Source organism: Salmo trutta, chromosome 25 (assembly GCF_901001165.1).
Source record: "Salmo trutta chromosome 25, fSalTru1.1, whole genome shotgun sequence".
Taxonomy (NCBI): Eukaryota; Metazoa; Chordata; class Actinopteri; order Salmoniformes; family Salmonidae; genus Salmo; species Salmo trutta.
This window is the reverse complement of record NC_042981.1, coordinates 27902941-27916457: the sequence shown is the minus strand read 5'-3', so window position 1 is coordinate 27916457 and position 13517 is coordinate 27902941. Positions and strand designations below refer to the sequence as shown.

At 40.3% G+C, this 13517-nt stretch overlaps 1 protein-coding gene and 1 long non-coding RNA gene across 2 annotated transcripts; both read right to left on the bottom strand.

Annotated features, from left to right (window-relative positions):
• Nucleotides 1–6277: 6277 nt before the first annotated feature.
• LOC115162317 (uncharacterized) lies at nucleotides 6278–13514 on the bottom strand. Its single transcript, XR_003869517.1, has 2 exons — nucleotides 13114–13514; nucleotides 6278–6894 (listed from the first exon to the last, which is right to left on the bottom strand). It is a non-coding gene; the product is annotated as an uncharacterized LOC115162317 (long non-coding RNA).
• Nucleotides 7304–8551, bottom strand: LOC115162316 (GSK3-beta interaction protein-like). Its single transcript, XM_029713500.1, has 2 exons — nucleotides 7967–8551; nucleotides 7304–7867 (listed from the first exon to the last, which is right to left on the bottom strand). Exons 1-2 carry the CDS (start codon nucleotides 8225–8227, stop codon nucleotides 7709–7711), a joined length of 420 nt encoding a protein of 139 aa, XP_029569360.1. The 5' UTR covers nucleotides 8228–8551; the 3' UTR covers nucleotides 7304–7708.
• Nucleotides 13515–13517: the final 3 nt, after the last annotated feature.

The following is a 13517-nucleotide window of genomic DNA, read 5'->3' as shown; positions in this document are numbered from 1 at the left end:
CTGAAGCAAAGATGTTTTATAAGTAACCCAAGATAGACCAGAGGCTCTCGTTTCTAATGGGAGAAAATGAATCATCGTGGGCAGAACAAGCAAGGAGGTGGGCAGAGCCAAGAACGAGCTAGTGAGATCCTATTGTCGCGTTCTAGCATTTATTAGCATATTTCTGTTAGGGAATACCTATTCTGCGGAGTGCCCGTGTGGAGTTTATCATTTTAAAAGGCTAATTGATCATTAGAAAACCCTTTTACAATTATGTTAGCACAGCTGAAAACTGTTGTTCTAATTAAAGAAGCAATAAAACTGGCTTTCTTTAGACTAGTTGAGTATCTGGAGCATCAGCATTTGTGGGTTCGATTACAGGCTCAAAATGGCCAGAAACAAAGAACTTTCTTCTGAAACTCGTCAGTCTTTTCTTGTTCTGAGAAATGAAGGCTATTCCATGCGAGAAATTGCCAAGAAACTGAAGATCTCGTACAACGCTGTGTACTACTCCCTTCACAGAAGAGCACAAACTGGCTCTAACCAGAATAGAAAGAGGAGTGGGAGGCCCTGGTGCACAACTGAGCAGGAGGACAAGTACATTAGTGTCTAGTTTAAGAAACAGATGCCTCACAAGTCCTCAACTGGCAGCTTCATTAAATAGTCTCAACGTCAAAATTTAAGAGGCGACTCCGGGATGCTGGCCTTCTAGGCAGAGTTGCAAAGAAAAAGCCATATCTCAGACTGGCCAATAAAAAGCCAAGATTAAGATGGGCAAAAGAACAGAGACTGGACAGAGGAACTCTGCCTAGAAGGCCAGCATCCCAGAGAATTCTGTATTCTTATTTTCAATACATTTGTAAAAATGTCTAAAAACATGTTTTCACTTTGTCATTATGGGGTATTGGGTGTAGATAGGCGTTTATTTATTTAATCAATTTTGAATTCAGGCTGTAACACAGATTGATTTAAATTGAAAAAATCCTCATCAATGTTAGAATAAGGCTGAAAACGTAACAAAATGAATACTTGTATGTATGAATACTTTCTTAAGTGTTTTTGGAAAGTATTCAGACCACTTGACTTTTTCCACATTTTGTTAAGTTACAGCCTTATTCTAACATTGATTAAATAAAAAATGTTGCTCATCAATCTACACAAAATGCCCAATAATGACAAAGTAAAAACAGGTTTTTAGAAATGTTTACAATGTATACATTTTTTAAAACAGAAATAACTTGTGTAAATAAGTATTCGGACCCTTTGCTATGAGACTCGAAATTGAGCTCAGGTGCATCCTGTTTCCATTGATCATCCTTGAGATGTTTCTACAACTTGATTGGATCCACCAGTGGTAAATTCAATTGATTGGACAGGATTTGGAAAGGCACACACCTGTCTATATAAGGTCCCACAGTTGGCAGTGCATGTCAGGGCAAAAACCAAGCCATAAGGTCGAAGGAATTGTCTGTAGAACTCAGAGATAGGATTGTGTCGAGGCGCAGATCTGGAGAAGTGTACCAAAAAATTTCTACAGCATTGAAGGTACCCAAGAACATAGTGGCCTCCATCATTCTTTTTTTTAAATGTAATATTTTATTTTAAAGGATTTTCTTTTGCAATGTTGTACAAAACAAAAGCACACATGAAAAAAATACTAATAAAAAAGAAACACAGCTGCTAGTATTGCTTAGGCAAGACATGGGACAGGAATAGAGCAACAATGAGTCACAACAACAGTAAGTGTTCCTAGTCAGTTTCACAGTCAGTCTCTGTCCAGACGGCCCAGAAACAGACCCCAAACCTTGAGATATCTGCTGGAGGAGTTGGTCCTAAAAATACAAATATTTTCCAAGTTAATGGTGTTAATCATTTCTGATAGCCATCTACTAAAGCAGCGGGGGTGGGTTACTTCCATTCTGTGAGGATCATTTTTTTAGCAGCCACCATTCCAAACATCAGAGCCTGTTGTTCCTCATAGGACGGTCTTAGAACTGACTATAAACAGCCAAAGAGAGCGAGTTCTGCTTCAGGGTCAATGGCCCTCTCATATACCTTTGAGTCCCAATCAAAGATGTTCCTCCAATAATTATTGAGTATGGGGCAGACCCAAAACATATGCGTTAAGGAACCCTCTGAGGCTTTACACCTGTCACAGTGGGGAGACCTGGGGGTAAATTCTATGTCATTTGGTTTTGGAGTAATGAAGTCTATGCACGACTTTGTATTGTATCAATTGATATCTGGCATTGATGGAACAGGAGGGAATTCTTGACAGGGCTTCTCCCCATAGATCATCTGAGATCTCAATATTTAACTCTTTACCCCAGGTCTCCTTGCGATGGCTAGTAGAGGCCTCTGTGTAGTTGGAGGAAAAGGAGACAAACTGTGAGATGAGGTGTTTTGAATTGGGAGGGCGCTGTAACAAATCATAAAACAAATGTTTCCCCTTAGTGTCTGACTTGTAAGTAACAGAAAAAATGTGAATGGGAGAGATTGAATTTATTCTTATTGGATGAATGATACTAATTGCTTATCTATGTAGAAGTCTTCAATTGTGGCCAGTCCCTTCTCCCTCCATTCAAGAAACACCTTATCAGACCGAGATGGAACAAAATAATGATGAAAGCATATAGGGGTGTATACAGAGGTATCAGGCACCTTACAACCATGCTTAATCTGGTTTAAAATCCTTAAAGAATTTCTCAAAGCAAAGTTGTTGCCTGTCAGTTTGTATGGAATATGGAACTCTGCTTTGGAGAAAAGCAAGCCTGGAAGAGAGGAGTTTGTGACAGACTTGAGTTCCATATTTAGCCACAAGGGGGTAACAGTGTCCAACTTATCAGGGAAACCCAGTTGCCAGTAAGGTAATGCCCTGGCATTTGCAGCCCAGTAATAATACTTAAAGATGGGTAGGTCTAAGCCGCCACTTTCCTTGGGCTTTTGCAAGTGGGCTTTACGAATACGGTGTTTTTTGTAACCTTAGACAAATGACAAGATTGTCCAGTCCAAAGTCTTAAGAAATATTGGGAGATTCTGGCAAAGATAAAGGAACCTGGGGGGAGAAACCATTTCCATGGCGTTAATGCACCCCATCATAGAAAGAGGCAATATTCTCCAGCTCTCTGTGTTTTGTTTTAGCTTTGCAACCAGTTCACTGTAGTTTAGCTAGTTTCACCTGTAGAGAGCGGTGTTATGGGTGTAAGATGTATTTGGTAGCATTGCCTTTAAATTGTTTAACTTGGGTCAAAAGTTTCGGGTAGCCTTCCACAAGCTTCCCACAATAAGTTGGGTGAATTTTGGCCCATTCCTCCTGACAGAGCTGGTGTAACTGAGTCAGGTTTGTAGGCCTCCTTGCACGCACACACTTTTTCAGTTCTGCCCACAAATGTTCTATAGGTTTGAGGTCAGGGCTTTGTGATGGCCACTCCAATACCCTGACTTTGTTGTCCTTAAGCCATTTTGTCACAACTTTGGAAGTATGCTTGGGGTCATTGTCCATTTGGAAGACCCATTTGCGACCAAGCTTTAACTTCCTGACTGATGTCTTGAGATGTTGCTTCAATATATCCACATAATCTTCCTCCTCATGATGCTATCTATTTTGTGAAGTGCATCAGTCCCTCCTGCAGCAAAGCACCCCCACAACATGATGCTGCCACCCCCGTGCTTCACGGTTGGGATGGTGTTCTTCGGCTTGCAAGCCTCCCCCTTTTTCCTCCAAACATAACAATGGTCATTATGGCCAAACAGTTCTATTTTTGTTTCATCAGACCAGAGGACATTTCTCCAAAAAGTACAATCTTTGTCCCCATGTGCAGTTGCAAACCGTAGTCTGGCTTTTTTATGGGAATTTTGGAGCAGCGGCTGCTTCGTTGCTGAGCGGCCTTCCAGGTTATGTCGATATAGGACTCGTCTTACTGTGGATATAGATACTTTGTACCCGTTTCCTCCATCATCTTCAAAAGGTTCTTTGCTGTTGTTCTGGGATTTATTTTCACTTTTCGCACCAAAGTACGTTCATCTCTAGGAGACAGAATGGTGTTTATACTTGCGTACTATTGTTTGTACAGATGAATGTGGTACCTTTTTTTCCTGAGGTCTCTTGGCTGATTTCTTTTGATTTTCCCATGATGTCAAGCAAAGAGGCACTGAGTTTGAAGGTAGGCCTTGAAATACATCCACAGGTACACCTCCAATTGACTCAAATTATGTCAATTAGCCTAACAGAAGCTTCTAAAGCCATGACATTTTCTGGAATTTTCCAAGCTGTTTAAAGGCAGTCAATTTAGTGTATGTAAACTTCTGACCCACTGGAATTGTGATACAGTGAATTATAAATGAAATAATCTGTCTGTAAATAATTATTGGAAAAATTACTTGTGTCATGCACAAAGTAGATGTCCTAACTGACTTGCCAAAACTATAGTTCGTTAACATGAAATTTGTGGAGTGGTTGAAAAACTAGTTTTAATGACTCCAACCTAAGTGTATGTAAACTTCTGGCTTCAACTGTATGTAACCGCTTTCAGGTCCAGATTGCAGCTATGGATTTTCACTTAGCTTCCATCTGTTCTCCCCGATTGCTCTCACTTGCGCAGAACCTGTGAAATTTGCAGATTGTGGTACGTTTTGATTTATGTGTTGGCATTTTGATGACAAATTATTTCATTTACTGAATGTTTTGGTCTCATCTTGTCATGTGATGTGTGGCCTCTATTTGTTGCAAGGCTGTTTTCATTTACCATAAGGGAAGGTTACCAAAATAACATATGTTACAAGGTGTGGCTCTTTGGCTTGGTTCCATTACTAGAATAACGAATAGTGACAATGCAATCTGTTTTCTATTCTCTCCAGCCTCTGCTGTTGGTACGGTTGTGATTGTGGACATCCACCCTTGTCCTAAACAACCATGCCAGCTCCATAAAGGACAGGCCTATGCTGTCAATGTGACATTCAATTGTTGTAAGTACCGGTATATTTTTTTACTGGGGAACAGTGGGTTAACTGCCTTGTTCAGGGGCAGAAGGTAAAAATATGTCATTGTCAGCTCGGGGATTCGATCCAGCAACCTTTCAGTTACTGGCCCAATGCTCTAACCACTAGGCTACCTGCCTCCCCAAAATATATCTATCATCAACAGATTTTTTATAGCCCTTCACATTCGTACCCACATACTGGTTGAACATTTCAGATTTGGTCACTAATAAACAGCTATTGGAATGCAGTGGCTGTACAGTAACATGCTATAAATGATGTCAGAGCTCAAGCTCTGCGCTTCACAGCACTGTATGGGTTTTGACTGACAGCCGTTCTGAACTTGAACACATGACAAGAAGTTGCCCCCAACCCTCCAGCTAATTGGGCAACAACAAACATTCTGCCAGCTTTTTGTGCGTATAGGAGACAAGTTAGTCGTCTCACTCAAACCCTTGTCAGTTTTCATTTTATGTTGCTCCTACCCCACATTTCCTAGGAATATTCTTATGTTACTGAATGAGTATTTCCAGAATTTGTTACCAACAAATGTGGTGGAAAGTATAATAAGTGTAAAATGCACATAAAATCAAGTGTAATGTTTGGATTCAGTCTTGTGTCCGGTGAACTGTTGCATCCTCAACTTTGGTCTAATAATTTCCCCATAATCTCCAAACTGTTCCCTTTCAATTGCTACCATGCTTATGCATTTCATATATTTCTGTAAGAAGCATTTCAATTTAGTCCTATTCATATAGGCCAATTCCCATGAGTGTAAAGGTTTAATTCAAAGTAAATGTTGCCTATATTTTTGTCATCCTTCCTGGGTCTCGTTTTAGTGGTTGAGAGCCAGACGAGTAGAGCAATTGTCCATGGGGTGATCACTCACATTCCCATCCCTATTGAAGACGGCTGCAAGTCTGATAAAAGGGAAACATTTATGCATTGTTTGTCCAATGTCCCATATACCGGAAACAATCTATACATTTGTCTATTCATTTCTATACTGAACAAAAATATAACTGCAACATGTAAGTGTTGGTCCCATGTTTCATAAGCAGAAATGAAATATCCCAGAAACTGATGTGTATTGTCAACCAGTAATGGCTAGATTTGTGATTTTATAAATCAGGATTTCTAAATGGTTATATCTAATAAAAGTATTTAATTTGTCGTAAGTGTTGTAGTCTTAAAGTTCTACCTTGGGAATTTGCTTTCGCATCTGATTAACATTACGGAAAAACAAATGTCCTGCAAAATGCTGTGAGCTGTTCATTGAAGTTTTAAAACATTTTCAAATAACATAACACATGCCTCAGCATTTAAGATAATACGATTTTATTACATGGGATGACTGGCTTTACGCATTCACCTCGGTAAGACTGATGCACAGACATCACTCATTTGAAAAGCATTAAGTGCAATTGAATTGCAGACTAGAATGAAATGAGATTTTCTTGGTCAGCTGCATAAAGAATGAAAGTAAGAATTCCAGAGACATTTACATACAGGGTAGGCTAAACTGGTTTGATACAAAGTTAACTTAAAATTACACTTTACAAGGGATGAGAATATATTCCCAACACAAAATACTAACTGGAAAAGTACCAGAACTGTGAAACTGATTTGGGGCTAATCATAGATGTATGGGCCAACATCCTAAAGCAGCTTCACAATAATGCATATGATTCCATCTTTTGACATCTGAAATAATTCAAATATGTTGACTCTCAGAGGTGGAACCAGTAGTTAAAACACAAATGCAGTTTATGTTCCATATCCAAAACAATTACGTTTATCAATGATCCATCCTCTTCAAGTCATCTTCAGGTGCTTAAATTGTTTGCCTAAAGGCGTCCACATACATGGGTTCAGTTTGCTCCTAGCAGGCGAAGGCGAAGCCAACATCTGTGCTCTCATACTCCCTAAAGACCTTTGCTTGGAAACGAGAAAAATACGACAATATTACTGTTTGTCCATATAGAGACGCCGTAGCAACAACATAGACGGAAACACTTCATCAAAAATGTTAGACTTAATTAATCTAAGATAAAACAAGAAATTTGTTGAGGTCTTAAGTTGCGCACTTTTACATCTAGCTAAAATGTTTGATGCAATGAAAAAAATGGGCATGAAAACTAGTCGTCTCTCATTGAATGACAAACATTTCATGTTCCCATTTCATGTAATCTCTCCTCCTTCAGGCTTCTTCTTCTTCTTTGGACTTTATATGGCGGTTAGCAACCAACTTTAAGGTGCATTACCACCACCAACTGGTCTGGATTGTGGACCTCAGTTCATCTTTCAATCACCCACGTGGGTATATGCTCCTAAAAACCAAAGAGGAGATGGGAGAGGCGGGACTTGCAGCTTGTCAAGCATCACAAATAGAACCAAGTTCTATTTTAATGCTTGGCTACACAGACGCTCGCACAGTGTGGGTGCAATGATTGAATAACATGTGTACATTTATTTTGCGATGCGAGTGGTGTGGTCAGCATGTTAAAGCGGCAGCATGCTTCGGTTCGGCTAGGCGAACGAGTGTGCTCGCATACTCCCTTGAAATACCCCCCCCTGCTCCCCATGTGAATAAAATCGTTCTGCCTTCCCTGGTGGTGGTTGTGGTAGCAGCCAGATGGATGTCCGGTAAATCATGACCTAACCAGAAAGGTTTCTGTTTGTATTCAGATAGTACAATTGATGTCCCAACAACCCTTGTTTCCCTTCCACAGCATTAGCTACAGTGTCTTTTCTATTGGCCATTTTGCTGCTGCCTCTCCAATCTCTGTAGCAAGACATTCCCAAAGGCTTCTCTGTAACCTGGGCTGAGGGTGTCCAGCAGCGAATAAACAGTCTCATAGTACTGGGTGCTCAAGCGCTCATCCACCTGGTCGAAGGCGTAGCCAACCACCTGTAAGGTCAAATATAGAGCGGTCCATCATATAGGCCTACACAGAATAACAGTTCAACAGCACAAATTGAATCACAGCATCGAGTCAATATCCCTCACCCTTATTCCGGCTTCAGTGAGCTCAAGGCAATAATGATTTTCCTCTCTAGTTTCCACGTTTATGTAGTCCACATCCAAAACACTGTCCAGATTTTGGGACACGTACATTTTGGCCACGGCGAATAGAACATCATTGACCACTGCCTCTGCTTCTGCTTCCAACCTCATGTCCTTCATGTGATTAATACAGTCTCCATCAAACAAGGAAACAGGTGAGTCCTCTAGTTGGTAGTGTATCTCCATCCCCTTCACCAGACACATACAAAATCACTGGACAACTGATGTTAAAGGTGCAATAAGTAATACAATTAAGTATAGTAAATGCAAGCGAAGTACAAAAAAAAGAAAAAAGTAGTGTTTCACCATATAATAAATGTGTTTTGTTATCATAGGAGAGTTTGTAAACTAAGATGTAAGGTAGGTGGTACATGGTACAAGCAAGTCCAAAGTTCCAAACATCAGAATGCACCTAACTCCAGGGTTTACGTTTTTGTGGATGGACCCAGTCTGACTGTAAACAATATTACAGTAGAGCTTTGGCATGGGTCCTCAGATCCTCAAAAGGTTCTACAGCTGCACCATCGAGAGCATCCTGACTGGTTGCATCACCGCCTGGTATGGCAACTGCTTGGCCTCCGACCGCAAGGAACTACAGAGGGTAGAGGTCGACCGATTAATCGGAATGGCCGATTAATTAGGGCCCATTTCAGGTTTTCATAACAATCGGTGATCGGCATTTTTGGACACCGATCATGGCCGATTACATTGCACTCCATGAGGAGACTGCGTGGCAGGCTACTATGCAAGTGCAGCAAGGAGCCAAGGTAAGGTGCTAGCTAGCATTCAACGTATCTTATAAAAAAACAATCAATCTTAACATAATCACTAGTTAACTACACATGGTTGATGATATTACTAGTTTATCTAGCTTGTCCTGCGTTGCATATAATCGATGCGGTGCCTGTTAATTTATAATTGAATCATAGCCTACTTCGCCAAACCGGTGATTTAACAAGCACATTAACAAAAAAGCGCCTTTCTTAAAATCAATACACAAGTATATATTTTTAAACCTGCATATTTAGTTAATATTGCCTGCTAACATGAATTTGTTTTTAATATTTTAATTTATTATTTAAATTTATTTTATTTTAATAAGGGAAATTGTGTCACTTCTCTTGCGTTCTGTGCTACAGAGTCAGGGTATATGCAGCAGTTTGGGCCACCTGAAGACTATTTCTTCCTAACAAAGACAGCCTACTTCGCCAAACGGGGGATGATTTAACAAAAGCGCATTTGCGAAAAAAGCACAATCGTTGCACGAATGTACCTAACCATAAACATCAATGCCTTTCTTAAAATCAATACACAGAAGTATATATTTTTTTAAACCTGCATATTTAGTTAAAAGAAATTCATGTTACCAGGCAATATTAAACTAGGGAAATTGTGTCACTTCACTTGCGTTCATTGTACATGCAACAGTTTGGGCCGCCTGGCTCGTTGCGAACTAATTTGCCAGAATTGTATGTAATTATGACATAACATTGAAGGTTGTGCAATGTAACAGGAATATTTATTCACTGAAAGAATAAACGTTTTATTTTCGAAATTATAGTTTCTGGATTTGACCATATTAATGACCTAAGGCTCGTATTTCTGTGTTATTATGTTATAATTAAGTCTATGATTTGATATAGCAGTCTGACTGAGCGGTGGTAGGCAGCAGCAGGCTCGTAAGCATTCATTCAAACAGCACTTTCGTGTGTTTGCCAGCAGCTCTTCACAATGCTTCAAGCACAGCTCTGTTTATTACTTCAAGCCTATCAACTCCCGAGATTAGGCTGGTGCAACCGATGTGAAATGGCTAGCTAGTTAGCGGGGTGCGCGCTAATAGCGTTTCAAACATCACTCGCTCTGAGACTTGGAGTAGTTGTTCCCCTTGCTCTGCAAGGGCCGCGGCGTTTGTGGAGCGATGGGTAACGATGCTTCGAGGGTGGCTGTTGTCGAGCCCAGGTAGGGGCGAGGAGAGGGACGGAAGCTATACTGTTACACTGGCAATACTAAAGTGTCTATAAGAACATCCAATAGTCAAAGGTATATGAAATACAAATCGTATAGAGAAATAGTCCTATAATTCCGATAATAACCTCAGCCTAAAACTTCTTACCTGGGAATATTGAAGATTCATGTTAAAAGGAACCACCAGCTTTCATATGTTCTGAGCAAGGAACTTAAACGTTAGCTTTTTTACATGGCACATATTGCACTCTTCATATTATATCCTGCCTGTTTGGCCCTGTCCGGGGGTATCATCGGATGGGGCCATAGTGTCTTCTGATCCCTCCTGTCTCAGCCTCCAGTATTTATGCTGCAGTAGTTTATGTGTCGGGGGGCTAGGGTCAGTCTGTTACATCTGGAGTATTCTCTTGTCTTATCCGGTGTCCTGTGTGAATGTAAATATGCTCTCTCTAATTCTCTCTTTCTCTCTTTCTTTCTTTCTCTCGGAGGACCTGAGCCCTAGGACCATGCCTCAGGACTACCTGGCATGATGACTCCTTGCTGTCCCCAGTCCACCTGGCCATGCTGCTGCTCCAGTTTCAACTGTTCTGCCTGCGGCTACGGAACCCTGACCTGTTCACCGGACGTGCTTGTTGCACCCTCGACAACTACTATGATTATTATTATTTGACCATGCTGGTCATTTACAAACATTTTAACATCTTGACCATGTTCTGTTATAATATCCACCCGGCACAGCCAGAAGAGGACTGGCCACCCCTCATAGCCTGGTTCCTCTCTAGGTTTCTTCCTAGGTTTTTGGCCTTTCTCAGGAGTTTTTCCTAGGGAGTTTTTCCCAGCCACCGTGCTTCTTTCACATGCATTGCTTGCTGTTTGGGGTTTTAGGCTGGGTTTCTGTACAGCACTTTGAGATTTCAGCTGATGTACGAAGGGCTATATAAATAAATTTGATTTGATTTGATTTTGATTTGATTTGATTCATATTGGAATATTGTAATAAGTAATATGGCACATATTACTTTCTTCTCCAACACTTTGTTTTTGCATTATTTAAACCAAATTGAACATGTTTCATTATTTATTTGAGGCTAAATTGATTTGATTGATGTATTATATTAAGTTAAAATAAGTGTTCATTCAGTATTGTTGTAATTGTCATCATTACAAATAAATAAATAAAAATAATAATTTAAAAAAATAATAAAATGATGAAAAAAAAAAGGGGGAAAAAAGGCTGATTAATCGGTATCGGCTTTTTTTGGTCCTCCAAAAAAATCATAAATCGGTCGAGGGTAGTGCATGCGGCCCAGTACATCACTGGGGCCAAGCTTCCTGCCATCCAGGACCTCTACACCAGGCGGTGTCAGAGGAAGGCCCTTTTAATTGCCAAAGACTCCAGCCACCCTAGTCATAGACTGTTCTCTCTGCTACCACACGGCAAGTGGTACCGGAGCGCCAAGTCTAGGTCCCCAAGCCATAAGACTCCTGAACAGCTAATCAAATGGCTACCTGGACTACCCCCCACACTTATTTTTCTTAAAACTGCATTGTTGGTTAAGGGCTTGTAAGTAAGCATTTCACTGTTGTATTCGGCTCATGTTACAACATTTAATTTGATTTAAAGGCTGGTGTGTTGTGATGGTTTGGAATTCATTCATGAATCATGTGATAACTACTGAGACCAGTCAGAGTATGACTAGCATCTCATACCATAGTTACTACTGTTAACTAGTGATTTTACGTTTGATATCGGAGCTGAGGCATGAGTTGAAATCACTAAGCAGCTAACGCCTCGATCACGCCGACAGCGTTTTGGTAAACCAGAAGTACATTAATTTCCAACGGAATGCTGCGTTTGCAACCATGTGTTGCAAAATGCGAGATCCCACTGATTTCACTGTGATTCTGGTGCTTTCTTCGATTCCAAACTACTTTCAAACACTGACCTCTACTGGATAATGTACTTACAAATATAGTTAGTATTTTGTAATAAAGGTTTAACCTTTTTTACTACTTCGTACAGTAGGTTGTGCCAATACACCTTATGAGTGTAGTCTGCCAATAAACCTCAATGAAGAAGTAGTTTACCCCTCGATCACACATACAGTGTTATTGTGCAAAATGGTATGGAGCATCATCTCTATGTGTGTAACAAAAGTTCAACATTCAACTTCTGCACATACAGTTTGACGCATACGCTCGATATATCCAATGTATGCACCACACAGAACGCACGGCAGCTGCCTCTAACACGATGCTGCAAGGCAAATGCAGCGTTCCATTGGAAATAAATGTACTTCTGGTGTATAAAAAAGCAATGATGCTGTCGGTGTGATCGAGGCATTACCCTGACTGCTAACTTAGCAGGTAGGGAGCAGAGAACATTCAGGGACCTGAGGGTGAGGTTGAAGACACACTATTTCATAAAAAAAAAGTGAAACCACACTTTCTGCACTGTTTAAATAATTAGTTTTATTTAGTATAAGCTTTTGTCTTAAGCATCTTTAATGCCATAGATTCATTTTTTTTAATATACTGAACAAAAATAAACGCAACATGCAACGATTTCACTAAGTTACAGTTCATATAAGGAAATCAGTCAATTTAAATTAATTCATTAGGCCCTAATGTATGGATTTCACATGACTGGGCAGGGGTGCAGCCATGGGTGGGCCTTGGAAGGCATCGGCCCACCTGCTTGGCAGTCAGGCCCAGCCACTGGGGAGCCAGGCCCAGCCAATCAGAATTTGTTATTATTACTCGTGCCACGGAGTTATGAAAATATGTTGTTACTAATGCATTGTGAACAGATAATGAAGCTTTGAGTAATTCACCGTTTTCGGCACAATTTGGTGCCTCAGAAAGCCTCGGTTTCCCATCACTACCGTACCACTTCTCATTCTGTGACAAGACAGTCCCACTGCAGTCCACTACCATCATCACCATGTTAGCATGCTAGCTAACTTATCGCCAATAGCAGCCAATGTACGTTGCTATGGGTTCTCGTTATAGAATGATTTGTATTTCCAATAAACATTCATGATTATACGCAAACTTCAACAGTTAATCGGGAAATGTAATTTATGTTTTTAAACAATTAAAATAATTCTTGCTGTTTTACTCACCTCCCTCCGCAGGTTTTACTGTTACTTTTTTTTTTACTGTACTTCTGTGTGATCAACAAAGACTTTTGTTCATGCAAGACTCCACATTTCCAGTTCTCAAAATCTTTTGCCCTTAGTGACTTCTGGTCAACACCACTGTTAAATATTTTTGATAATTACTTCTTTGCAATTATTTCTACACCTTGTTTTTGAACATGGCAATATTCAGATCAGAAGTCATAAGAAAAAGTTTAAGTGGAATGGCTTGTGGAGGAAAAAGCTTTGCCGAGACCATATGCGCAGTAAACACTTTTAGTAGATTTTCGCAGAAGGGGTGGAGTGCGGTTGTGTACGTCCCTCTGTCTTCTTACGTACAGCGGAGCGTGGAAAGCGTCAAGAGGGAGTTATATTAATGCCCCGGACAT